The following is a 24,488-nucleotide window of genomic DNA, read 5'->3' as shown; positions in this document are numbered from 1 at the left end:
TTCAGAAAAAAAAAATTGATCAAAAGAAGTGTTTGATAAGAAAGAAATTCAAACGTTTTCTGGACTGAGTTAAACAGATGAGACTTATTTATTTTTGTTTTACGTGTTACTTAAAGATTATCTAAATCCTAAGAACATGCATGCGGTTCATATTTGGTTCTCTCATGATTTAAAATATAAAAAAATAAATAGAAAGTAAATGCAAATGAAAAAGAGAAAGAAGAACCATATGTCATATTCTAAAGGTACAAAAATGAAATTTCGAACTCAGATTGAAAGATTTTTTTCATAGAAACCTTTATTACATTAGTTATTCTATTATCCAGACCACTTTAAATCAATTTAAATAATAATAAAATAGCCGTTCGTTGTTAAAAAAAACAATTGGTTATAAGGACAACCTTATCCTGTGGTTTTTTTAAAATAAGTTTTCTGACAATTAATTTTAATACTTTAAAGAAATTATTTGTTTTATTAAAGTTTGTATTTTAATAGAGTACATCAATGAATGGGATTTTTTCTTTTCTTTTCTTTCTATTTTTCTTGACAATTAATTATTTTTATTAGTTAGATATTTACTAAAAATTGATGTTGACCTTGCTTTAAAAAAACTCAAGTCTCTCCATGAGAGAATTTTTCTCATGTGTCAACCTTCAATTACTCTAATTATTTAAAAGATAAATAAATATAATTATATAACTAAATCACAATATTTTATTTTTGTTGAGAGATTCAATTGTCATATACCATTACTGATGCTCTTAACAAGCTAAACATCACATTACATTAATATTTTTATTTTTCTTTTGTTGATTTTTTAATCTTTTTCATTTAATTATGTATATTAATAAAAATTAAAATTAGAGTCCCCGTAAAAATGGGGTCTCCATAAAAATGGGATCCCCATTGAAATGTTTTAATGCATGGGCACAACCCCGACTCTGCTCAAAACCTAGCCTTCATTAGGTTTGACCCACTTCTTGTGAATCTGGAGTTAGGAAACAAGACAACAATTTGTGTTAAAAAAAAAGTATATCTTGACATTGAATAAGGCCGTTAGTGTTGCTCAAAAAAAAAGAAAAAAAAATGAATAAGGGCCGTTGGCAGATATCGAAATCTTGTTTATATATTAAACTAGCGTTCTTTGAATCGATCCACGCGTAGTCCAGTCAGGCTTGTCCAAACTATATACTTTTCTAACCTCAAACAAACAAACAAAAAATAGATTTCCACGCTTAACAATTGCATCTTGTATAAAGAAACCCCCGGGGTTGGTGAATCAGACATCTAAACATAACAAATATGAGTCTAGGCTGTGATCTCACTGTTCTAGAAGAGCTAACCTCAAATGCGAAGCAGATACAAGACGATGTATTGACCAAGATACTCAAAGCTAACGCAAACACAGAGTATCTCCGACGTTTTCTCCAGGGGAGCTCTGATAAAGAGCTGTTCAAGAAGAACGTACCGGTGGTGAGCTATGAAGATCTTAAGCCTTATATCGATCGTGTTGCAAATGGAGAACCCTCGGATGTCATTTCCGGTGAACCTATTACTGCGTTTTTCCTAAGGTATACACCATTTATCATTGAATAACAAGAGTTTTTCTTGTTTACATAATTAAAGATTTGATGAATTTAAAGAGTTAATTAAATGGTTATTTTAGCTCTGGAACTTCGAGTGGGAATCAAAAGATATTTCCTGCGAACAACATCTTCCTTGAGAATATTCAAATTTTCTATACCCTAGGCTCACTCGTTATGTCCAAGTAAATATCCACATGCATATCCTTCTTTTATATAAATGACGGTTTACCTAACAACGATACATTGATATTTTTTTTTTCATTTTTGATTAATAATAAAGGCATTTCGATGGTCTTAAGCAAGGAAAGGTGATTAGGTTTACGTTCATCCACCCGATATCCACAACTCCTTGTGGTTTGCCTCTTGCTCCTGCGGTAACAAGCTTCACAAAGAGTGAATATTATAGGAGCCTGGCCAAAAATAGTCCAAGCCCCGACCAGATCATACTGTGTCCGGACACCAAACAGAGTATGTACTGTCAACTTCTCTGTGGTCTTGTCCAGAGAGATGAGGTTGTAACCGTTGGTGCTGTGTTCGCTTCTGTCTTGGTTCAAGTTATCCATTTTCTTGAAAATTACTGGAAAGAGTTCGCCAGTAACATCAGATGTGGCCATGTCAGCGAGTGGATCAACGACCTTAGCTGTCGAGACTCCGTCTCTACCATCCTTGTTGAGCCAAATCCTGAACTAGCTGATCTGATCGAAAACGAGTGCGGACAAAAATCTTGGCAAGGTATAGTTTCACGACTTTGGCCTAAAGCCAAATGCATTGATGCTATTGTTACAGGAACTATGTCTCAATACATCCCAGCACTGGAGTTTTACTCTAATAATAAACTGCCTCTAGTCTCTAAAGCTTATGCATCGTCCGAAGCATATTTCGGTTTAAATTTGGAACCTCTATGCAAACCGCAGCATGTGTCCTACACATTTCTACCAAACATGTCGTACTTCGAGTTCATAGATGTTGATGACGATGGGGGCACTGCTGGGGAGATTGTTGATCTTGTGAATGTGAAGTTGGGTCACTACTACGAGCCCTTGGTCACAAACTATTCCGGTAGAGTCCCTTTCATTTGTTTTTTTTTTTCCAAAATAGCTTTCGTTTGTATTTATTATTATTAACTAAATCGAAACTATATTTTTTTTTGTTTAAGTGCTAATGTTGTTAGCATATGATTGTGTTTGTTAGGTTTACACAGATGTAGAGTGGGGGATGTATTACAGGTCACTGGGTTTTACAATATGGCACCTCAGTTCAGATTCGTACGTAGAAAAAATACGGTTCTAAGCGTCTATGTAGAGCCAACGACTGAAGATGATGTATTAAAGGCGTTGGCTCGTGCGACTAGCGTTCTTGAATCTTCGAATTTAATGTTGGCGGGTTTCACATGCTATGCTGATATCTCCACTGTACCGGGTCACTACGTTATTTACTTGGAGTTCAGAGCAAAAGTCAACAAGACCACTAGTGTTCTACCTCTTGATAACAAGGTATTGGTGGAATGTTGTTGTGTCATGGAGGAATCATTGAATGGTGCTTATAGGCTCTTCAGAAGCGATAATGAACATATTGGAGCACTAGAGCTAAGAGTGGTGCAACAAGGAACGTTTGATTCTCTCATGGAGTTCTTTGTCTCCCGTGGTTCTTCTGTATCACAGTACAAGACACCTATGTGCTTAAAATCTGCCGAGGCGTTAAAGGTTCTAGAAGACAAGGTCCTTGCTCGGTTCTTCAGCGACAAGTCCCCTCCTATCTGATCACCTACTTGAAGAAAAATGAAGCAGCAAAGTTATTAGGTGAGTGTGGTTTAAGTTACTAAGTGCGGAGAATTGTGTGGTTTTACTACGAGTGTTATATTTTTAAATCTATGATTGGAGCGTTACATCTTCTCTTCTTTTTTTACTAAATAATAATTTGGTGTGTTATCATACTAAATAAAACCGCTTCATTTCTTAATATATTCTGATTATGGCATGCGTTCATAATTCATCTTTTCAAGCTTTTGAAGAGAAAACCTTTCCTAAGGCAATGATCTGTGATGAAAGCACTAATTAAAGAACATTGATCAATGTGTTCAAATAGAAAGAAAATGCTAGTATGACAAAAAAAAAGATAAACAAATCAGAAATCGTTTTCCATGCTTGACGATCTAATTTTTTTGCAATTCTATATAACTCCCCCATCTCTATATTTCAAGAATCTCTATTATAAAGGTTAATTTGTTTGAGTGTATACCTATATAACCTTATTTTTAACTGTAAATATAAAAACAAAAAGTAACATTCTTCTATATTTTTTCCCATAATAGAAAAAAATCTATTAAATTATATTTTAGAGTAATTTACTTTTATAATAGAGATCTTGAAAAAAAACATAAATGTATTTATTGGAAATGCTCTAAAGAATCGGTGAATCACACATCTAATAATAGAAGTTTTTTACATTAAATAAATCGAAAATCGTCTTCCACATGTTTTTTTGCAAGTCTTCCACGTTTTTCATTTTAGAAACTTTTTGTATCTGTACGTTTACAAATAATCAAGGAGACTTGCAGATTACCGTAAACTAATAGCCTTCATTGAATCGATCAATGGCAAGCCTGGCTTGTACAAACTCTACCAATAGTTTTTTTATCATTAAACAAATCAAAATCATTTTAAACGCTAGACAATTTAAAATCCTTTGCATTCTGTACAAATAACCTCCTAGGAGTGTTTCAAAAAGAAAAACCTTCTAGGGAATTGGTAAATCACACATCTAAAAAGATTAAATATGAGTCGTATAGGCTGTGACCTAGAAGAGCTAACATCAAATGCGAAGCAAATACAAGACGATGTATTGACAAAGATACTCAAAGCTAACGCAAACACAGAGTACCTCAGACGTTTTCTCCAGGGGAGCACCGACAAAGAGCTGTTTAAGAAGAACGTACCGGTGGTGAGCTATGAAGATGTTAAGCCTTATATCGATCGTGTTGCAAATGGAGAACCCTCTGATATCATTTCTGGGAACCACATCACTGCGTTTTTCCGAAGGTTTACATTCGCCATCTTAACATTGAATAATAAGACAAGACGTTGTAGCCCAATGGTTAGGACGGGTCCCCGCCTGCACCCAGGTAGGGGGTTCGATCCACGCCGGAGGGAACTACCTTGCAACGCTCTTGTCACCCACACGGATATGGGCCATGCTTTCGGCCCATTTGAAAAACTGGAAGGGGCGTCTATCCGTGGGCATTCCTTCCCCTTGGGGATTAGTCTGGGCCTTCTGGGCCTGGGATACCTCCAGGTTAAACAAAAAAAAACATTGAATAATAAGAATTTCTTATGTGTTAAAGAAAAGAGAAAAAGAGATTTCATTCAAAAAAAGAAAAGAAAAAGCGAGTTTCTTATATTAAGATTAAGCACAAAAAAGAGTTCCTTATATTTACATAAATATTTTAATGAATCAAAATAGTTATATATGTGTTGTATTCAATGGGTTATTTTAGCTCTGGAACTTCAGGTGGGAATCAAAAGATATTTCCAGCGACCAGCATCTTATCTGAGAATATTCAAATCCTCTTTACAATAACCTCGGCCATTATGTACAAGTAATTTCCACATGCATCCTTCTTTTATATATTTGACGCTTTCATGACAACGAAACGATGGATTAAAATCCTTTTTTAATTAATATTAAAGGTGTTTCGATGGTTTTAAGCAAGGAAAGGTGATAAGGTTTACCTTCACTCATCCGATATCCACAACTCCTTGTGGTTTGCCTCTTGCTCCTTTGATAACAAGCTTCACAAAGAGTGCCTGCTACAAGAGCCTGGCAAAAAATAGTCCAAGCCCCGACCAGGTCATACTGTGTCCGGACACCAAACAGAGTATGTACTGTCAACTTCTCTGTGGTCTTGTTCAGAGAGATGAGGTTGTAAGCGTTGGTGCTATGTTCGCTTCTGTCTTGGTTCAAGTTATCCATTTTCTTGAAATTTACTGGAAAGAGTTGGCCAGTAACATCAGATGTGGCCATGTCAGCGAGTGGATCACCGACCTTAGTTGTCGAGACTCCGTCTCTACAATCCTTGTTGAGCCAAATCCTAAACTGGCAGATCTAATCGAAAACGAATGCGGACAAAAATCTTGGCAAGGTATAGTTTCACGACTTTGGCCTAAAGCCAAATGCATTGAAGCTATTGTTACAGGAACTATGGCTCAATATATCCCAGCATTGGAGTTCTACTCTAATAATGAACTGCCTCTAGTCTCTAAAGTTTATGCATCTTCTGAAGCATTTTTCGGTGTAAATTTGGAACCTCTAAGCAAACCACAACATGTGTCCTACACATTTCTACCAAACATGTCATACTTCGAGTTCATAGATGTTAATGTCGATGGAGGAACCACGGGCGAGATTGTTGATCTTGTGAATCTGAAGTTAGGTCGCTACTATGAGATATTGGTCACAAACTTTTCCGGTAAGAGTCTTTTTAAATTGTAAGTAAATCGAAATGAATTATATTTTTGAAAAATAATCTAGGATAACCCTAAATTTTTTTATCATAAAGATAGCATCCAACATCAAAATAACCAAAATGTCTCATTAAATAGATAAATATACATTTATACTCATATGATTAATTAATCTAAACTTATGGCTTATAATTAAGAGATAGGATTTTGGGAGTGAAGTTAATTTTTTTAAAAAAATATTTTGAATTTCAAAAAGAAATTTGAAAAAATCAATTTTAAAAAGAATAATAAAAAATTAAATTTAAAAACATATAATTCGAAACTATAAAAATATTATTTTATATATTTAGGGTGTAAATTTTTTTGACTCTTAGGTAAAATTTATTTTGGACATTTTTCTCTTTGGAGCTCTTTTTGTAACAAAAACTTTTTAAAAAATCTATACTAGAGAACCACCCTATATTCTTATTTGAGCTAATGTTCATGTTTGTGTTTGTTAGGTTTACACAGATGTAGAGTGGGGGATGTTTTACAGGTCACTGGGTTTTACAATATGGCACCTCAGCTCAGATTCGTACGTAGAAAAGATACGGTTCTAAGCGTCTATGTAGAGTCAACGACCGAAGAAGATCTATTAAAGGCGTTGGCTCGTGCCACTGTCGTTCTTGAATCTTCGGATTTAATGTACACGGGTTTCACATCCTATGCAGATGTGTCCACTGTACCGGGTCACTACGTTGTTTATATGGAACTCAGAGCAAAAGTCGACTATAATAGCAGCACTGATGTTCTTTTACAACTTGATAACAAGGTATTGGTGGAATGTTGCTGCGCCATGGAGCAATCATTTAATGGTGCTTATAGGCTCTTCAGAAGCAAAGATGAACATATTGGAGCACTAGAGCTTAGAGTGGTGCAACAAGGAACGTTTGATTCTCTAATGAAGTTTTTTCTCTCCCGAGGTGCTTCCTTAGCTCAGTACAAGACACCTATGTGCATAAACTCTGTTGAGGCTCTAAAGACACTCGAAGACAAGGTTCTTGCTCGCTTCTTCAGCGACAAATCTCCTCCTGTCTGATCACCTACTTTGAAGAATAATGAAGCAGCAAGTGTGGTTTATGTGCGGATAATTGTTTGGTTTTGCTTTGTTTTGAGAGTTGCATTTTTTTTTTAAATCTATGCTTGGAGCATTACATATTCTCAACTTTTTTTAAATAATAATTTAATGTGTTATCATTCATAATAAATAAAACCGTTCAATTCTTTATATATTCGTGATTATGGGATGCATTATACGGAAATGATTTGTGAAAAAAGCCTACTTAGAGAGCATTGATCTGTTGACAAAAAAAAAGGAGAGCATTGATCACCGAGCGTTATGTATGGCATGAATCATGGAGGTTCTGTTCTGTACAGCTTTAATCTATTTGATTACACTCTCACCGAATAGCTCAATAAGTTTGTTCCATATTTTAATCCTCAAAGCGGAGGCTTCACTTGGTTTAAACCACTCCTTATGAATCTGGAGGTGGAAAACAAGACAAGAGTTTGTGTTAACAACAGAAGTGTTTAGAAGAGAAGAGGGATGTATATAATAAAGAGAGAGACGTACCATCCCCAAATCCTGCAGTTTCAACCTCTGAGGAGCATCTTCGATGAACCGTTGTATGAAAAAGAGCACAAACAGACCACAGTCGAAATCATTCTTTTGCTGCGGAACCTGTTGAAAAGGTGACATGATATATAAGTTTAAGATGAATACTACAATTTATTTTTAAAGACTAGTAAAAAAAAAAAATACTAGCCTTCACTTCAGCTTCGTTGATTCTATCTGGAAGGTCTCTCCATATCTTCTCTGAGATTGGTAAATCCGGTAGAGAAGCATCTTGATTCAGGTAACTCCATTCCTCTATCAGAAACCTAATCAAAAACCACAATTGAGAAAAAACAAAAAGAATCTAGTCAAAGATGGTCATAACACTGAGAATATGTATGCAATGATTCATCTGGTCTCTCACCTTTTGACGTTATTTAAAATTGATCTTGTTGGGTGAAATCCCAATGAATCCAAGTGAAGTATAGTCAAACCAGATTCGTCCTCCTTGTCTGGGATGCAAATGATTACTAAACTCCAGTGTCGACTGAAACATACAAGAGAACAGACTAAGATTAAATGACTGATCATCATGTTATAAAGATGCAACCATGGGAGTAACAATAGAAAACAGTCAGGGAATTACTTACTCCTCGTGAATTGGTATAAATATATATGATTTACGGAATAGATCAAAACCTTTCCACCACCGTCTCAACCTAACAAAAGATGCTTCCTTGTCGTTACCCTAATTATATTGAAAGGACAAGACAAAGAGACCGCATGAGTATAGCCAAAAAGAAATAGTATATCACAAGAAGTATCATCGGATGCTCTTAATTCTTGTCGCAGTTGAACATAAAATATTTAGATTCAACCATCTATGGTCAAACAAAGAAACTTAAGGACAATAGAAAACCACCTTGTATGAGACAGCTTCTATGAGCTTCTTGTAAAAAAATGTGTTAAAGAAATGGCAATCAGCAGCTGTTTGATTCGCTGCAAACACCTGGTGCTGCAGGAACCTAGCCAAACAAAAGGGAGAATAATCACACACAACAAAAAAAAAAGTAATAGCACAAGACAGATTCCGTCACTCAAAAGTCACCTGATGTAGAAATTAATAACTGGAGATGTAAGACATTCACGAGGTGAAAGGCATTTAAGATCATCAATAGACACTTGAACAAGGTCTGGGTCATCCCTTGATATTGATAAAAAAAAAAATATAACAATGTCAGTGAGTGAACCTACACCAATTACATGAAAGCTTTTTCACTAACCTTGATGGATAGCAAATATCTCCTGGTAACCTGCAAGATATCACTACAACTAAGTTACTTCCAACAAGAATCACATTCACTTGATGAAGGCAAAACAGAAACAACTCTTTTTTACCCTTCAGGAAGTTCAAGTGCTTCCTCTACTACCACCACTGGAGACTCAGGTTCCTCTTCATCCAAATTTATTACTTTATCATCATCTAATGTCTACAGCAAAGAAGTGTCAGAATAGACGCGAAGGTCGATTTATATTGAATAATGTACAAAATATATGGAATAAGATGAGATACCTTCCTGCGGCTTGACCTCTGCGATAGAGATGCTTTACAACTCAACTCCCTGTGTGAGGAAGAGCTAAACACGTTAATACACTAAGTTCTCTTCAGAACAATCGCTTTGTTTTGAAAAGACATGTAAAAAAAACAATCTAGAACTTGAAGAGACATGTAAAACAATCTATGAAGCAGTAGCATAGAGGAAAGATATGGACCTAGGAGTATCATAGCCAACGACGCCGTCTTCATCATCATCATCATCATCATCATCATCGACGAGCAAATAAGGGAAGAAGATTCCTTTGGCTTTCTTTTTCTATTTCCAAAAGCTTCTTCGTGTTTGCGATTCCCTTTTGGGTCCTTAAATCCAGAATAAAAGTTTGTTTCACCGATCAGAGACTTGCCGCTTAGTCTTGGCAACGACCGCCACCCATTGCTTTGCTTTGTTGTCGTCTCTACACCACTATCCTTTCGTTTCCAGCTTTCACGTCCCAAATCTTGACTCTCTTCGTTAAATAGTTTCACTGGTCGTGCCTCCACCTGTTAAAACAAAAGATGATTATCAAGTGTGAAGCAGCAACGGGGAATGTAAAAAAAAAAAAAGAGTATCATACTTTGAGATTGATACTAAAATGAGCAGAAAACGGTGACCGAGAGACTTCTTTCGATCCTGTCGCTGTATTCGCTTGCTTAAACACATCTTTAACAAACATTACATGTTAGAATTAAACTTTAGCACTCCTCACCAACATTAACAGGGTCAGAAAAAAATAAAAATAAAAAAAAACCTGAGCTTTTTGGCTGAACGAGAATCTGACATTCGTCAGTATCCTGACAAAACCAGTGAAAGTGACATCAGACTTCTTTAATTAATAAAAGACAGAACACTAATGGTTACACAAACACAACAGGTTTCAACTTTTGAGTCACTAAGACGCAATTGCCAAGTGAAAAGAACAAACCGATTTGGCGCGGCGAAAGAACCTTCGCTGCTTCTCGTACTCGAGGTTTCCGATCCTGGACCGGATTCTCTCGCCGTTGTCCGGCAACCTGTCACCGAAAGAAGAGAGGAGCGATCTCTGGCGCTTGAGATGATCGTCGAGCTCGCTATCCTTGAGGGTTTTCACGCAGACGGCGGAATCATCGCCGCCGCCGGAGGAGAAAGCAGGCTCGCGCGGCGGAGTTTTGTCGCCGACGATCTCCAAGTCGGGGACGACTTCCTCGTCGACCAGAACATTGTCCCAGTCTATGTTGAAGCCCTTCGTCGGGGGCGTCTCCACGCGATCTAACTCGATTACTTTTTGCCTCTTCATCTCTTCTTCTCTTCTTCTCATCCAATTGAAAAGAAAAAAAGAGAAAAAAAACCCTTGTTTTTTAGATAGGCACTTCGGTCGGAATCTCTCGGTTACTCTTTTGGATCACTCTCTATATACTTCGATTCTCAAACGTTTTCGTATGAAAAAGGAAAAATATTAACACGAACAAAAAACGAAGAGTATGGGCTTTACCGCGAAGAAACAATTGGCACAAAAAAGCCCAAATTCTCTTCTTTTTTTACAAACTTACCAAAAAAAAAAACAAATTACACACTTAATAATATTTATAATATATTATTAATTTAAAGATCAACAAAATAATTTATCGTCATACACTTTCAAAAATCAATAACAAATTTAGCATAAATATATATATAATATATATATATTACATATATTAGAAATAATCATGTTGTGTAATTATTGTAAAATTTATTAATATACAATTTTAGTTGTTTTAAAAAATAAAAATTTTCATTAGTTATTAAGATCTTAAATTATGTTTATTCAAAACATAGCTAAATTATAAGCTCGATAAATATACGTTCAGAAATTTATTTATTTAAAAATAATATTAATTTAGATAATAATATAATAAACATGATTTTTGTCAAAAAATGTTTTCTTAATGTTTTTATTATAATTAATTTATGTTTAATGGTTAATCATATAAAAATAATTATTCATTAAAGATAACATTATATTTAGCCATCCTAACTCTTAATGTGATAGCTCCGTTGCAAAAAATCACTTCACAATATTAGTTTGGATAATAATATAATAGACATGATTTTTTTGTCAAAAATGTTTTGTTAATTTTTTATTATAATTAATTCATGTTTAATGGTTAATAATATAAAAACTGTATAAAATTAATTATTCATTAAACATAACATTATATTGTATTTAACTAATCTAACTTTTAATGTAATAGTTTTGTTGCGAAAAAGTCACTTCGCAAATAAATAGTATAGATTTTATATATTCATTGGTAGGTGCACAAAAAAATCATTGGTAAATTAAAATTATTGAAATGTGATGATAATTTGAGCGATTGCCCTCCAATTTGCCTCGTTGAAAATAACTTTTGTTTGAGAACTCATTTATTTCCAGTAAAAAATATAATAATTACATTATGGACATAGCTTTTTTTGAAAAACCAGAAGCTCATTACAATCCACATTAGCTCTTTCGATTTTTAAACACACATGAGCTTATATATATATACTGAACCGTTTATGTAAGAAAAAATAAATAATTTAAACCATTTAATCTACATATTTGAATTCTTTTGGTAAATAACCCTTTCAAATACTCAAGAGTTATATACCAAAAAAAAAAATCACCATGCGTGGATGAACCGTCCTCTTTGAAGACTCGGTTCAACCGAACCGGTTCTCCTCTCCTGGTACTCATGAATCATTCTGATAAGCGCGCTAGCCTTCTTGCTCCCTCCATACTCGCCGTTACTTATCACCGTGTAAAGCGATCCCATGACCACCGAGTTCTTCACAAGAACCCCGACGACGTCGCTCCCCGCGTTAAGACACAGGTTCAGAACCAGAGCGACGCAGTGCTGTCTCACCGCCGTCGAAACATCCGACGAGGACAGGATCTTCACCGCGAGTTTCAAACCGCCGCGACGGATCACCCCGATCGTCCCGTCGGGATACTCCGCCAGCTTCGCCAGCGTCGCCAAGCAATCCCCCGCGAGCTCTCCTCCGGTCTCCTCGTCTCTCAGGAGATCGATAAGAGCCGGGACGGCTCCCGCAGCGAGGACGCGCCAGTGGTTCTCGGATTGCATCAGCAGACCCATCACCGCGAGCAACGCGGTGCGTTTCGCCGAGTCGCCGTACTCGTCGTCGCGGCCTTTGACAATCTTCATCAGTCCGGGAATCGCGTCTGCGTTTTCACCGATGAGTAAGCTGTAGTCTTCGACGGAAGAGAGATAGAACAGAGCAGACGCAGCGTATAACCTCGTCTCTGTTTTAGCTCGTCCGTTGAGAATCTCCACGATGAGCCCTACCCCTTCTCCTCCTGCGATCTCGGATTTTCCGGCGACGTGTTTCGAGAGATTCAGAAGTCCAGCCATCGCGCTCTCTTGAACCCTCGAGTCTTCTGACGTTAAAAGATTTAAAAGCGGACTCACGCAGCCAGCTTCGACCAGACAAGATCTATTAAAACTACCCGTCTTGGTCAGAACGCGAATCTCTCTGAGAGCTCTGTAAACCGCCTCTTCGTCGCCGCCGTTTGTCAGCTCCGAAGCGAGGAACCTCGCGATGAGTCTTCCTGCTCCTCTCGCGGCCAGACTATCCGGCGCCACGTCACCGTGACTCTTTCTTTTCCGACCGTTGATCGCCAAAACGACGCCGTTTGCTCGGCAGTGCTTTTGGATCACGTGACTCACGGAGACGTTGTCGACCAACTCGGTACTGGTCAGAATCTTTCCGGTTTTGGGGCACGTGATGTTCCCGGATCCGAACCATTTTGTGATGGAGCTCCGATCATACGTGTGCCCTGTCTCTATGACCACAGGATCGGTCATAATCTCTAGAGAAATCGGGCAGAGAAGATCCTCAGCTTTTAATCCGCGTATCAACTCTTCATCATGAACATGGTCATCACGATGATGATGATGATGATGATGATGATGATCACTCTCGATACGTCGAAGTATCACGCATCTGCAGTAGCATATGAACCCTATCAAGCCGCTGAGAAGCTCGACTCTAGCGTTACTATTATTCTTCTTCTTATTATTATTCTCTAACCGCTCCGCCTCTATCTCTTCTCCGAGGAAGTTGATTTCTTTGACGCAATCTCCCCATGTTCGGATCCCAACGTCATCTAAGATCCGGTTTATCTCATCCGGATCGGGGATGACTCTGCTCTCGAACAGAGCAAGGACTCCATCAACGGAAGCTATGACCTTTTTATCGTCCGAGTCGTGTCGGACTACGTGTTTACGGGCTTGTTGCACCACTAGGTCAATCAGCTCGTTGACTTCGCTCGGTAAGTCAAAGGAGGAGACGGGAAACGTGCTGAGGCTAGTGGAGATGGATAGAGTCAGGACCCGAAGGTGATCCGAGACTTGATCTGAGCTCATGAGCATATGTATTCTAGCTCCGTCTCTTGTGGAGTCTTCTAGAAGGAACTTGAGCTTCTGGAAGATGACGTGGATTTCCGAGAGGCTCGAGACGGCGGCAGGGTGGGGAAAGTAGCGTCTTGGAGTCTTGATTCGGATCCGGATCTCTTCCAAGAAGATAGCTAGGTTTTGGATCTGCCTGATGGTTTTTTGGAAGCTTCGTTTATTGGTGGAGAAGTGTTTTTCCTTGAACGCGAGGATGTCGCCGGCGAGCTGAATCAGTGAGTCGAGAAGCGTGGTTACGGAGATTGATTTGCATGGTTGGACCGCCGGAAATGTCAGGATCCGGCGATATGACCCGGTCTTCGTGTGGATCATATTTCAATGACTTGTGATTCAATTTTTTGTTTTTGGATGTTTGTGTCTGTTTCGACTTTAGATCGGGAAAGTAGGCGAAAATATATAACCAGTTGGCAAGTGTTTGGACTATTTAGACGCGTGGCTATTTATTACTGGGTGTTTTTCTTGGAAACCCTGACCACTGACAGTGCGCCACGTGAGATCCATCATAAACGAGGAACAGGTTGCTTCGTAGATCGGTTTATGTGAACTGAGAGATTGACACGTGGTCATCGAGTGTGTGAGGATCCACGTGATCGTGAAGTTACGTGCATGGAGGCTGCCGACAAATTGTACGACCCATGTGTAAGGAGGACTTAAGAGTTAGGATATTTCCTCCTTCAATTTTTCATTATTTTCATAACCTATTCTCTTTTATCAAACCGGTATTAAAGATTAATTTGTCTTTATGTTTACGGTAACCGATGCCATCTTATCTGATAACTCGTATGATTTGATATTAAAAACATGACGTTTACATGAATATAATCTCTATATTTATAAGTTTTCTTCTCCCTCTCCATTGTTTACTCTTTTCACAAGGCAAATGTGCAAACTTAGATGTATGTTTTGTACCCTTTTTGAACTGTGGAAGACGTTATTAATGTTCGTAGTCCTCTACGCAAAGATAATCATTAACCATTACTCATTAGTTTTGGCATTGCCCGTTACAAATTCGAATGATTGCCTATTTGTGGAAGTTTCCTCACCTTCGTTTTCCAATTTAATGATTGATGGCCATAGTATTTAGTTTTGGAATCTTATTACCCGAGAGTGAAGATGCTTTAAATATGGACATGTTCAGGTAGTCTTTAATTTATCAGTCATGGGTTGTCAATTGTTAGTTGTTATAATACTTGGGGAACAATGGCCGGTTGCGTTCAGGACCTAACTTTTAAAAAAAAAAAAATATCTGAGTCAAAAGTCAACCGTTAATCAATTATGGATTCGTTTTGTTTTCTGTATATTATTTGTCACTCCTATTCATTTAGAGCAAAACTGTATATAATAACACGAAGTCACGAACGAATTATTCAGAGGAAAAGTCAACCGATAGTAACAATATCGGTTATTTATTTTGTTGAGCATCTACTTGGAACTATCATGGGAACATCATTATTTCATGCCAATTCGTCCTGGCTGTCTCATCGATTTGGCTCCATTTCTTTCTTTTGTTCTCCTGACCCCAAAAAAGAAGAGGCCAGTTATAATAAGAATCAAACTGAACCGATTCTAATCAAATTGAGGGTTTGTGAACCGATACAACCGATTTATTCAAGATGTACCGAGTTAGTTATGGGCAATCGTTACACTCCACATGTTCAAGATAATCTACTGAACCATACATGAATCAAACTAGGAAAACAGCTGATGAGGCCAAGCGATTTGTATAAGAACAGAGCTAACAGAATACCGAAATCTGCAAAATTCAGAGTTTTACAAAGACAATCTATCATCTGATACATGAGTACTGAACTATGTTTTGATGATTTGAGGTTCGGGTGGTGTTACTAATCAGTGCCAGTCCATTCCTTCCAATCCTTGTCTACATGATCCTGAGCCCATTTGATAGCTGCACGTGCGGCTTGTGGACCTCCAGGCAGTTCCCTTTCATTGAGTGTATCAGCCATGTCGATGAAAGGTATGACCAAAAGTGTTCCAGGTCCTCCATACTCGCTGCGCAAGAACGTCTCGAAGATCTGTCAAGAACCACAATGGCGCAAAAGAGAATGCTTAAAGAGTTTTGATAAGAAATACAAACAGCCTTAGAAACCAATAACACATAACGAACTTATGACATTTGATATCTCTCACCAATACCAAACCATTTAATGGAAAGTTCTGGATTCCGAGGTGCTAATTGGTAAAATAAAAAATAAAAAACATTCACACTTTTTTTTAATGAGATGTCTAGATAGGTTTGAACACAAAACCGCTCCTAAACACGAAAGGAGATGTAGAATCATACAGCATCATTGCAAAGGACCATTTCCTAACCATGCAATGCATATTCAGTTGACTCCAAAAAACGATTAGATTGTAGTTCAGACAATAATCAAAAAAAAAAATTTTGAAGCATGGCCATTCTCCTAATCTCTGTGTACATATGTAGTCAGTCAACATGTCAAGAAAAATCATAAGCTAAGATTTTTTTTTTAAAAGACACCACTTTTGAGTTTCACGAACGGGTTTCAAACACCACAAGTCAAAGATAAATCTCACATTGGTGTATGAAATGAAAGTGGGAACATTGGCAGATACCTCAGTGCAAACTCCCACAATCTCATCAACAGAGTCTTCAAAAAGATCCCTCTTTGATAGTTTCTTTGTCATATGGTCCTTGAATTTCTTAGTCTCCTGTATCACACATCATTCATACATAAAGCAACCAGAATTTGAGTATGAACAGAGATGGGAGAAGGGGGTTAAGTTAGCTCACAGCTTCGGCGAATTCGGGAATTGGATCCGGGAACTTGTACTCCGCAGCTCTGCATAAGAACCCTCTCCGTGGCAAAGAAGAAAGAGAAAAGTTTGTGGATTTGGCTGTCAAACGCCGGTGAAGAAACTGGGTCGGTTTGATTGCGCACGAACTCCCGGCTTGTGAAGAAAGATTGAAGATTGTTGGAAGAGCACAACGGATTGATGAATGGAATTGAAGCCGAGTAGAGAAGAGAGCCGCGTCCATTTTGCACACTTCCGCTTCACTCTCGAAACCTTATCTTTTTACTCTGTTCAGCTGAGGGGTTTAAGCGGAGGTTTCGATTTGAGCATGGAAAAAGTTAGAGGGTTAAATAAGAAAGCAAAAGAAAATATATCAGCAAAGTTCAGGGGTGAAAATGTAAGAAACTAAAAGATATGAGGGAAAAAGGATAAAAGATCCTGTTCAAGTAAGTTGTCGTGACCCCTGATGCTTTCTAGACATATATAAACAAGCCTTACTTTCACCGTCTTTCCGATGTGGGACTTTTAGTTCCCCCACTTCCCTGCTAACCGCATGACACGTGTAGTTACTTAGTTAGTGACTTAATTCAAAACCTGACTCATAACCAGAAACAAATTCTAATCCGTAGACAAACCAGATTAAAACTCTAGATCAATAAGTTTTCTTAACCACCCGGTATATCTGTTGGACTTCCATGAAATTTCTTTGAATCTTTATAGCCGTGAACCATATCATCAAAGGAACAAAATTTTATCTCCCGCTTGAAGGCACTCAAATAGCTCCATAAAGAATGTAACAACTAAAAGTGCAAAACTACAGAGGGACAAATCTTCACTTCAATGTCTCTATCTCTCTCTAGAAGAAAATCTCTACTTTCTTTTCAGTCATCTCAAGAACATGGTCTCTAGCGCACGTGAGAGCACTCTGGATTCAAATAAAGAACAAAAGCCTCAGCAACCAGAATCTTTTAACAAGGAGATATATGTTGTTACCTGTCCAAACTTGGTGATGAAGTTGTTCCCCCGGTTAATAGATGTAACCGTGACATCTTCATTAGCTTTTAGAGCTTGAGCAATGGCGAATGCTCCATCATCCTTCACATGAAGCGAATAACAAGATTCTTCAAGCTTACAAGGTTTATATATGAAGACACAGTGCTGAAGAACAAAGTTAGTTTCGTTTTTTACCCGTATTTCATTGAATCCTAGATCCACCGATGTCAGAGCTTCATTAACCACTTTTAAACTCCGAGCTAAGCAGGAAGCGCCCTGACATATAATAATAACGCATCAATTATGAAAAGATGACCTTGGTAGATACATATATATGCAAAACAAACTGAGATATAAAATGTCTGCACTGACTAACCTCATCTCTAAGTCCATTTGCCCGCAAGTCCAAAACGGATATCGTGTTGTTATATCTCAGCATGTCTGCAACGTACTCAGCACCCTTAGCCGCTATCTGCACGACATGTGAATGAAAGCCAACAGTGATATAATATTAACAAAATAAACAAAAGAAACATTTATTTCATATATCAGAGAGTTAAGGGCAGAGGCTTTACCTGGCACCAACCAAGCTTGAGCGTCTTTATATTTCCATGGAACTTGAGAATTTCGGATAGTGCTTTAGCTCCGTCGGGTCCTATGGGATTATAACCAACCTCTAACTGAGGAAATAATGAATGAGACTGTCACTGTCATAATCTTCCATGTTATTAAGTAAAAAATGAGAAAGATTTTGATGTGCACTGACCGTCGTAAGAATCGAATTATCTTTCAGAGCTTGAGCTTGAGCTATAGCATTAACTCCCTATGCGTGAATGTTATTTCCACCCTAATTTATAAAAAAATGCGTTAACATTCATAATACTTAGGGAGACTGGAGAAGAAGATGTCACTTCTCACAATGTCAATTGTTGCAATTGAACGGTTTTGCTTCAGAGCATCTGCAACCTTCTCAGCTCCCTGAACCCATTGAAAATCATTAGTATAGGTAACCGGGTGATATAAAATGGATGTGTAATAGTATATACCTCATCGCCTATATCATTCATGTAAAGGTTCAACCAAACCAAGCTCTTGCTTCTCTTGATGTACTCTGCTACATAGAAGGCGCCCTTTGCGGTGATGGAGTTGTTACCGAGGTCAAGCAGAGTCAGCTTCCCTGAACACAAGTAGAGGTAAGAAAGAGTTAACCTTTGACATATAATGAGTGTTTTTAATTGACACAGCTGGAAGAAAAAAAAACCTTTGTGGGAAGATAGACCAGCCATCAAAGCACGAATCCCTTCATCTCCGATCGAGTTTCCATGCAAATGAAGTTCCTGCAGCGTAGAATGACCAGACCAAGGGCTAAAATGGATTACCTCTTTTGCTGGTAAAGATTCCACACTTAACTACTAAATGTTTCTCTTAACATCCAAATGGTATACATAGAAAGAGACATGAGGAGTATTTGTACCCGTAAAGACTTGTTACCCTCAAGCCCTTTAGCTAAAGCATTGGCACCCAAAGCACCACCATAGTTTCCACTGAAACAGATCATCCATAAAATCAGCAAGTCAAGGGTATAAAATATCGAAAAAATTAAATAAATCACATGAGACACAGAAAAATCCATCTATGAAATACTCACTTGAGATGCAAATTTCGTATTGTATTGTTCTCGAGAAGAGCACTAGCAAGACTTGTGAATCCCTACCTCCATTTCAAAGAAAGGGGAGAAGAACACACAACAGATTCAATTCATAAACCTCGATGCTTAGTTTTGCGATATGAAGCCCTTGAACTGAACAGAAAAAGAAAAAACTTACAGAATAGTCAATCATGTTATTGTTTAGCTCAATAACCCTCAAGGTTGAGTTTCTCTTCAACAACTCTGCAATGTCTTTCGCACCCTGCACAGAAACACTGGAAGTAGTTCAGAGCATGAACTAATTAAAAGTGTTGTGGACTAACTAAGGAGTTTGAAGATCATGTAAACTACAACATCTGCTTAGACAAACCTCGTCTCCTAAATCAGTGCTGTTCAGCTGAAGTATCTCGATGCTAGAATTTTCCATCAACGTAGCACATAAAGTCTGTCATTACAAGATAAAAGAAGAAAACTACATCACAGAACGAAATGTACACCTAAAAAGAGTAAGCTCTGTGTGATCTTTTGGAGCTTAAATGCTAGTATTTACACCAACCTTAACTCCTTCATCACCGATAGGGTTTCCAGAGAGGTTAAGAACCTTCAACATAATATTTGACTGAAGAACACCATCAAAGGCTTTAACTCCTGCAGCTGTAATTCCATTTGCAGAAAAACTGACGTCCTCTAAAGTCTGAAACCACCAACCATCATATTGGGAGTATGGTTAGTCATTCATTCAACAACATAAGACGATCATGACGCTAATGAAGTTGGCAGATAACAAGAGCGTTTAACCTGATTGTACCCAAGGCTTTCAGCCAGAAAGAATAATCCTTCATCTCCAAAGTTGCATCCTGCAACATAAATAATACTCAAAAGGTGAGCTACATCAAGTATCATTCAAACCAAATCTAAAAAAAATGTAATAATAGATTAGATTATTCAATGCAAGACCTGACATGTCAACAGTTCTGAAGGCTCTGAGTTCTTTAGCGAACTCATTAAGCCTCTGCTTGGCCTCCCTATCAACCTTCGCAGCAAACCCTTGTAACAGATTGGTACCAGCACCGATAGACCATTTCACTCCCTGTGTAGAAGAAGACTTGCCTTCTCCTCCAGCAGGAGAAGAAGTCTTTGGAGAAGACTTTGGGGACATGAACTTCTCAACCACTTTCCACAAAACTGCCAGCTGAATAAAACAAATTAGTAGATGCCTCCATTCATTTTCTCACCTCACCATGGGACCATTAAAGAAAACAAAAAACTTTCTATGCTCCACACAATCTGCGTACCGAAAGTGACGACAACGAATGAGCCAACGGGCAAGACGGAAGAAGCAATCTGCTGCACTTTAGCATTGGGAAACCCACTAGCTGCTTGTGACTCCTTATAAACCCTACGCCTCGAGCCTCCCTCTGATGAAGCTCTGATCGCCGGAAGTCTCGGACGAAACACCACCGGGGAAGCAAACAACCGGCGGCTGGAAACGGACCTAAGTTGCAATTCGAACCGCGACCCGGAAGAAGCCTTCAAATTTTCCAAAGGAAACAAGATGGAATCAGAGGCCAAAACTGACTGAAAAAAAGTGGGTTTACTAGTAGAGTTACCTTAGGGAGAGAGTGGAGATAGAGAGAGATGGCGGGAGAAGAAGACGCCATAAAGGCGCGAAATTTACACTGGAGCTGCGAATTGGGAAGAAAAGATGATGAAGCTGAAGTTTGTTTCCTTCGCGCTATGCGCGGGGCTTTAGGTTCGGGTTTAAACCAACTTGAACTCGGGTTTAAAATTAATGACCCGATTGTCTCGAGATTCAGACAAGAGTTTGATTATATGATCAAGTTTCAAGTATATATCTACTTTGGGGTTGTTAACATGAAAATTTTATTTATAAAAAACATGTGGACTTAAAAATAACTATCTGTTAATTGGTCGTCTTCTTCTAATATTACACGTTTTCTTCCCCTCCTCCTCAGCTCGGGCGATTTCGTTCCGGGATGGCGTCGTTCGCTGGAATCACGACTTCGAATCCAACGTTTCTTCAGCTAAGGATCTCTACCACGAGTTTACGTTCTGTTGCTCCGTCTAATTCGGTTTCATTTCCTCGTTCTTCGTTATATGTGAATCTCAATTGGAGAAGCCGTCTCTATGTTCGATCCAGTTCAGCTCCAGGTTCGTTTTGATTTCACGAAAGTAGTCTGCTTTAATAAAGTCCCGTTTTTTTATTTCGCTTCTGAGTAGAAAGTATCGATTTTTATGCTTCCTGCAAGGGGTTCTCTGTTATGCTTTTACGATCCTAATGAATAAAAATGGAATCTTTGGTTTCGAAAGTGATAAATTTGTTAGGTTTTAGTTTTAAAATTGATAACTTGTTAGGTTGATGATGTCTGTGTGTGAATTCTAAATCGGTGAAGATATGATCTCTGTGATGCGTTTCTCACGAGAATCCATTTTGAATATTTATCAGTGGCACCAGCAGTGGAGGGACTGAAGCCGGCGATATCTCTTACGGATAGTGCACTTAAGCATCTGAATAAGATGAGATCAGAACGCGGGGAAGATCTGTGTTTGAGGATCGGTGTCAAACAAGGAGGTTGCTCGGGGATGTCTTACACCATGGACTTTGAGAACAGAGCCAACGCAAGACCAGATGATTCCACCATCGAGTACCAAGGCTTCACTATAAGTAAGTTTCTTCCCTTGGTTTTATTTTGGATAATCCTTCTATTCTGATATAATAAGGGTCCAAGAGATTAGATTAGATTAGATTAGATCAGCGAGTGGTTTGATCATGTAGACACGTGACGTTGCATATGAATGTCTAGTTTTAGACTGATGATGTCAAGTAGGATGGTGATGGTCAGTAGATTCTTTTCTGATGTGCACTTTGGATCATTGATATACTCTTATCAGACTAGTATTATCTGTCTTGTGATAGTCCTGGCTCTTGTCACTTAGATTGACTCTTGTTCTGAGACTTTCAAGTTCTTGAGTCTATCTGTTGTTTACAGCTAGTGTTTTATCCATCTGTAAAATGAAACCTCATATTATTTTTTTTTGCTTTTGGACACAATTCTTTTTTTTGCAGTCTGTGATCCGAAGAGCATGCTCTTCCTTTTCGGAATGCAGCTTGATTACAGTGATGCTTTAATCGGTGGAGGCTTCTCTTTCTCGAACCCTAACGCTACACAAACATGCGGATGTGGAAAGTCTTTTGCTGCAGAGATGTGAAACCGTTATATTGCAGTCGAACATCTATAATTGTGGACTTATAGCTAATGAAACATTTATAAATTATAACTATAAACCTATAGTCACAATTTCCAGTTTGTGTTTTATATGTGGGTTTCTACTTTTTGTTTAACTGAAGAGCAAACAAAAAAACAACTATACAAACGGTGGATTATGTTGAAAAGAAGACACGTGCTAATCTATATATATAAAAATATGTTCACTCTCTCCTCACAGCGCCACGTCATCAAATCGCTTAAGCTCGGTTCGACACGTGTCCTCTTTTTACAAAACTCACCGTATCATTTTCTGTGTCTTGGACTTTTTCCAATTGTCTTTGGGTTTATTCACACAACAACATGGCCCGTCGAGAACTCTCTTTACTATCAAACTTAAACGTCGCGTTTTGTATTAGGGTTAGCCGTGTCTCCATCTCGCGTCTCCAGCGTTTCCCCATCGATTGCTCTTTCGACTTCTTCATCCGGTGTGAGATGAAGCAGTAACGATTTCCCCTCATAAAGTTCTCCTTAATCAATCATACACGATCTCCATTCAATGCGATCCTGGAGAGTGAAAGGCGGTGGAGGCTCTACTATAAAAGGTGCGATTTCATGCTTTCGGAATCATTCTTCAATCGTTCAGAACATGGCTAACAATATGGTCTTCCTACCGATCTCCAGACTGGCCGTTCTTCATCCTCCGTTCAAGTTCGCCTGCTCCGATTTTGGAGGCCAGTAACGTCCGGCGTGGTGGAGAGCTTATGGGAGTCGACATGCTCCTTCTTGATTCTCAGGTAATCCATTTTACCGCTATTTTTGTTCATAGTTTTAGTCAGATCTCCATTTAGAGTATCCATTTAGAGTATGTACAGAATCGCCACCGTATTGATTCCAGAATATTAAAATTCTGTGTTTTGGAGTTCCTGTTGTATATTTATTGTAAAGCCATTTATCATGTTTTGATGTTTTTTATATTTTTTTTGACGCTCGACTAAAAACAGTATGTGTAGAGGCTGGCATGTTAGCTCTTCTTCGCGATGCCACATAGGTAAGAATATACATGGTTTTACGTTTCTTTATGATGCAAAGTTTTGTCTGGTTTATAAACAAGAGTTTTCTGTTGTTGTATGTGTTCTCAGGTGAAATCATGAGGACTTCAATGAAGGTATAATCCAAGTGGAGGCAAAGAAAAAAACAAGTTTGAACTACTACGCCTAATCTTTCCGCATAAGTTACTTTCTGTTTGCTCTCAATCTTCAACTCCGGTTTGGTTCTTATCATATACTCGAATTAGGATATAGGTAAACATTATATTTGATTTTCTTATAATATTTTCTTTTCTTTGGCTTCAGATTGATTTATATAGTTCATGTTTGCTTTTCAATTTCTTATGTAACTGTAGATATAATTTAGTTCAAAGAAGTTGATCATGGAACTTTTGGGAATATTTGGCGAGCTGTCAATAAACAGAAGGTGAAGTTGTAAGTTTTTTTTCTTGATATATCAAGGCTTCTATACTATTTGTACATGATTTTTACGGTACCAAAGTTTTTGATGGACAGGTTGCAATTAAAAAAGTGAAGAAGACATATTTCTCTTTGGAAGCAACTAGAAGCGTACAAGCAACACAGTGAAATTCCAGGTGTTCTCTCCATGAAAGTATAGAACATTTGCGTCAAAAGGTGGAGATGGAAGATTTTTCCAAAATAGAAACAAAGATAATGCTTCTGAAGAAACTGCTGTTCAAGATAAAAAAAGAGTGAGCATCAAGAATGTTTACTATGTAATGAATACAAACAAAGGTAGGAATGTTTGTTTAAGAACCTTTGTTTGTGTGTCTATAGCAAGATTGGGAAAAAACCCGTGATCAGTCCTCTTATATGATCTCTTTTTAATTTTTTATATTTTCGCCAACTTTGATAAAAAGGTTACGTTAATCAATTTATTTAAAATTATAAAATATATTGAATGACTTTTGTTCTGGTTAATATTTCATTATAATTTATTATTGAAAGACTTTTGTTTAGGTTACCATTTCATTATAATTTATAAATTAGTGTTACTACAATTAAAATTGTTGATACACAACGAAGAGAACAAAAGGTGAGCAAATAAACCCAGTTACAATCGGTAAATTTATATGGTCATAAGACTCAACGCAAGTGAAGTGACCACTA

General features: G+C 37.8%; 6 protein-coding genes, 1 long non-coding RNA gene and 1 pseudogene across 9 annotated transcripts; 4 read left to right on the top strand and 4 right to left on the bottom strand.

Moving 5' to 3' along the window:
* The first annotated feature begins 1,057 nt into the window (after positions 1-1,057).
* On the top strand, positions 1,058-3,468 carry LOC108858007 (4-substituted benzoates-glutamate ligase GH3.12-like). The gene is made up of 4 exons (XM_018632006.2): positions 1,058-1,571; positions 1,667-1,768; positions 1,867-2,645; positions 2,778-3,468. The coding sequence occupies exons 1-4, from the start codon at positions 1,303-1,305 to the stop codon at positions 3,344-3,346; spliced, it is 1,719 nt and encodes a 572-aa protein (XP_018487508.1). The 5' UTR covers positions 1,058-1,302; the 3' UTR covers positions 3,347-3,468.
* Positions 3,469-4,324: 856 nt separating this feature from the next.
* On the top strand, positions 4,325-7,313 carry LOC108822081 (4-substituted benzoates-glutamate ligase GH3.12-like). Its single transcript, XM_018595418.2, has 4 exons — positions 4,325-4,624; positions 5,080-5,181; positions 5,273-6,051; positions 6,547-7,313. Exons 1-4 carry the CDS (start codon positions 4,362-4,364, stop codon positions 7,122-7,124), a joined length of 1,722 nt encoding a protein of 573 aa, XP_018450920.1. The 5' UTR covers positions 4,325-4,361; the 3' UTR covers positions 7,125-7,313.
* Positions 7,314-7,347: 34 nt separating this feature from the next.
* LOC108821088 (ubiquitin-like-specific protease 1C) lies at positions 7,348-10,625 on the bottom strand. Its single transcript, XM_018594463.2, is given in 15 exon segments — positions 7,348-7,568; positions 7,659-7,766; positions 7,852-7,966; positions 8,065-8,187; positions 8,291-8,388; positions 8,563-8,665; positions 8,749-8,844; positions 8,924-8,953; positions 9,039-9,130; positions 9,214-9,262; positions 9,414-9,487; positions 9,490-9,738; positions 9,813-9,898; positions 9,987-10,029; positions 10,161-10,625. Coding segments are annotated over 15 exon segments (1,737 nt in total). The 5' UTR covers positions 10,533-10,625; the 3' UTR covers positions 7,348-7,469.
* A 1,084-nt stretch (positions 10,626-11,709) lies between these two features.
* LOC130502061 (U-box domain-containing protein 18-like) lies at positions 11,710-14,048 on the bottom strand. The gene has a single exon (XM_056996878.1). It carries the CDS (start codon positions 13,975-13,977, stop codon positions 11,857-11,859), a length of 2,121 nt encoding a protein of 706 aa, XP_056852858.1. The 5' UTR covers positions 13,978-14,048; the 3' UTR covers positions 11,710-11,856.
* Positions 14,049-15,370: 1,322 nt separating this feature from the next.
* On the bottom strand, positions 15,371-17,022 carry LOC108809970 (protein PLASTID REDOX INSENSITIVE 2, chloroplastic). The gene is made up of 3 exons (XM_018582104.2): positions 16,439-17,022; positions 16,261-16,356; positions 15,371-15,698 (listed from the first exon to the last, which is right to left on the bottom strand). Exons 1-3 carry the CDS (start codon positions 16,682-16,684, stop codon positions 15,510-15,512), a joined length of 531 nt encoding a protein of 176 aa, XP_018437606.1. The 5' UTR covers positions 16,685-17,022; the 3' UTR covers positions 15,371-15,509.
* A 150-nt stretch (positions 17,023-17,172) lies between these two features.
* On the bottom strand, positions 17,173-20,901 carry LOC130502058 (uncharacterized; annotated as a pseudogene).
* An 87-nt stretch (positions 20,902-20,988) lies between these two features.
* LOC130502059 (iron-sulfur assembly protein IscA, chloroplastic-like) lies at positions 20,989-22,445 on the top strand. The gene is made up of 3 exons (XM_056996876.1): positions 20,989-21,253; positions 21,549-21,767; positions 22,170-22,445. The coding sequence occupies exons 1-3, from the start codon at positions 21,079-21,081 to the stop codon at positions 22,310-22,312; spliced, it is 537 nt and encodes a 178-aa protein (XP_056852856.1). The 5' UTR covers positions 20,989-21,078; the 3' UTR covers positions 22,313-22,445.
* A 239-nt stretch (positions 22,446-22,684) lies between these two features.
* LOC108809979 (uncharacterized) lies at positions 22,685-24,208 on the top strand. Of its 3 annotated transcripts, XR_001942939.2 has the most exons (6): positions 22,685-22,913; positions 22,993-23,105; positions 23,313-23,359; positions 23,451-23,612; positions 23,714-23,792; positions 23,874-24,208. It is a non-coding gene; the product is annotated as an uncharacterized LOC108809979 (long non-coding RNA). The 3 variants fall into 3 exon arrangements; XR_008940021.1 differs by having other exon boundaries at positions 22,685-23,105; positions 23,714-23,784; XR_008940020.1 differs by having other exon boundaries at positions 22,685-23,105.
* Positions 24,209-24,488: the final 280 nt, after the last annotated feature.

This window comes from Raphanus sativus, unplaced genomic scaffold (assembly GCF_000801105.2).
Source record: "Raphanus sativus cultivar WK10039 unplaced genomic scaffold, ASM80110v3 Scaffold0408, whole genome shotgun sequence".
Lineage (NCBI taxonomy): Eukaryota > Viridiplantae > Streptophyta > Magnoliopsida > Brassicales > Brassicaceae > Raphanus > Raphanus sativus.
Note: the sequence above shows the minus strand (reverse complement) of the source record. Positions and strands in the feature narration are given on the sequence as shown.

Excerpts from the sequence above, each read along its gene's own strand:
- LOC130502059 (XM_056996876.1), top strand. The coding sequence starts at position 21,079 with ATGGCGTCGTTCGCTGGAATCACGACTTCGAATCCAACGTTTCTTCAG. Across the intron at positions 21,254-21,548 it reads TCGATCCAGTTCAGCTCCAG|TGGCACCAGCAGTGGAGGGA; the intron begins GTTCGTTTTGAT and ends AATATTTATCAG. Across the intron at positions 21,768-22,169 it reads GTACCAAGGCTTCACTATAA|TCTGTGATCCGAAGAGCATG; the intron begins GTAAGTTTCTTC and ends TTTTTTTTGCAG.
- LOC108809970 (XM_018582104.2), bottom strand. The coding sequence starts at position 16,684 with ATGGACGCGGCTCTCTTCTCTACTCGGCTTCAATTCCATTCATCAATC. Across the intron at positions 16,357-16,438 it reads TTCCCGAATTCGCCGAAGCT|GAGACTAAGAAATTCAAGGA; the intron begins GTGAGCTAACTT and ends TGTGTGATACAG. Across the intron at positions 15,699-16,260 it reads TTGTGGGAGTTTGCACTGAG|ATCTTCGAGACGTTCTTGCG; the intron begins GTATCTGCCAAT and ends GGTTCTTGACAG.
- LOC108822081 (XM_018595418.2), top strand. The coding sequence starts at position 4,362 with ATGAGTCGTATAGGCTGTGACCTAGAAGAGCTAACATCAAATGCGAAG. Across the intron at positions 4,625-5,079 it reads ATCACTGCGTTTTTCCGAAG|CTCTGGAACTTCAGGTGGGA; the intron begins GTTTACATTCGC and ends GGGTTATTTTAG. Across the intron at positions 6,052-6,546 it reads ATTGGTCACAAACTTTTCCG|GTTTACACAGATGTAGAGTG; the intron begins GTAAGAGTCTTT and ends TGTGTTTGTTAG.
- LOC108858007 (XM_018632006.2), top strand. The coding sequence starts at position 1,303 with ATGAGTCTAGGCTGTGATCTCACTGTTCTAGAAGAGCTAACCTCAAAT. Across the intron at positions 1,769-1,866 it reads GGCTCACTCGTTATGTCCAA|GCATTTCGATGGTCTTAAGC; the intron begins GTAAATATCCAC and ends TTAATAATAAAG. Across the intron at positions 2,646-2,777 it reads CTTGGTCACAAACTATTCCG|GTTTACACAGATGTAGAGTG; the intron begins GTAGAGTCCCTT and ends TGTGTTTGTTAG.
- LOC130502061 (XM_056996878.1), bottom strand. The coding sequence starts at position 13,977 with ATGATCCACACGAAGACCGGGTCATATCGCCGGATCCTGACATTTCCG.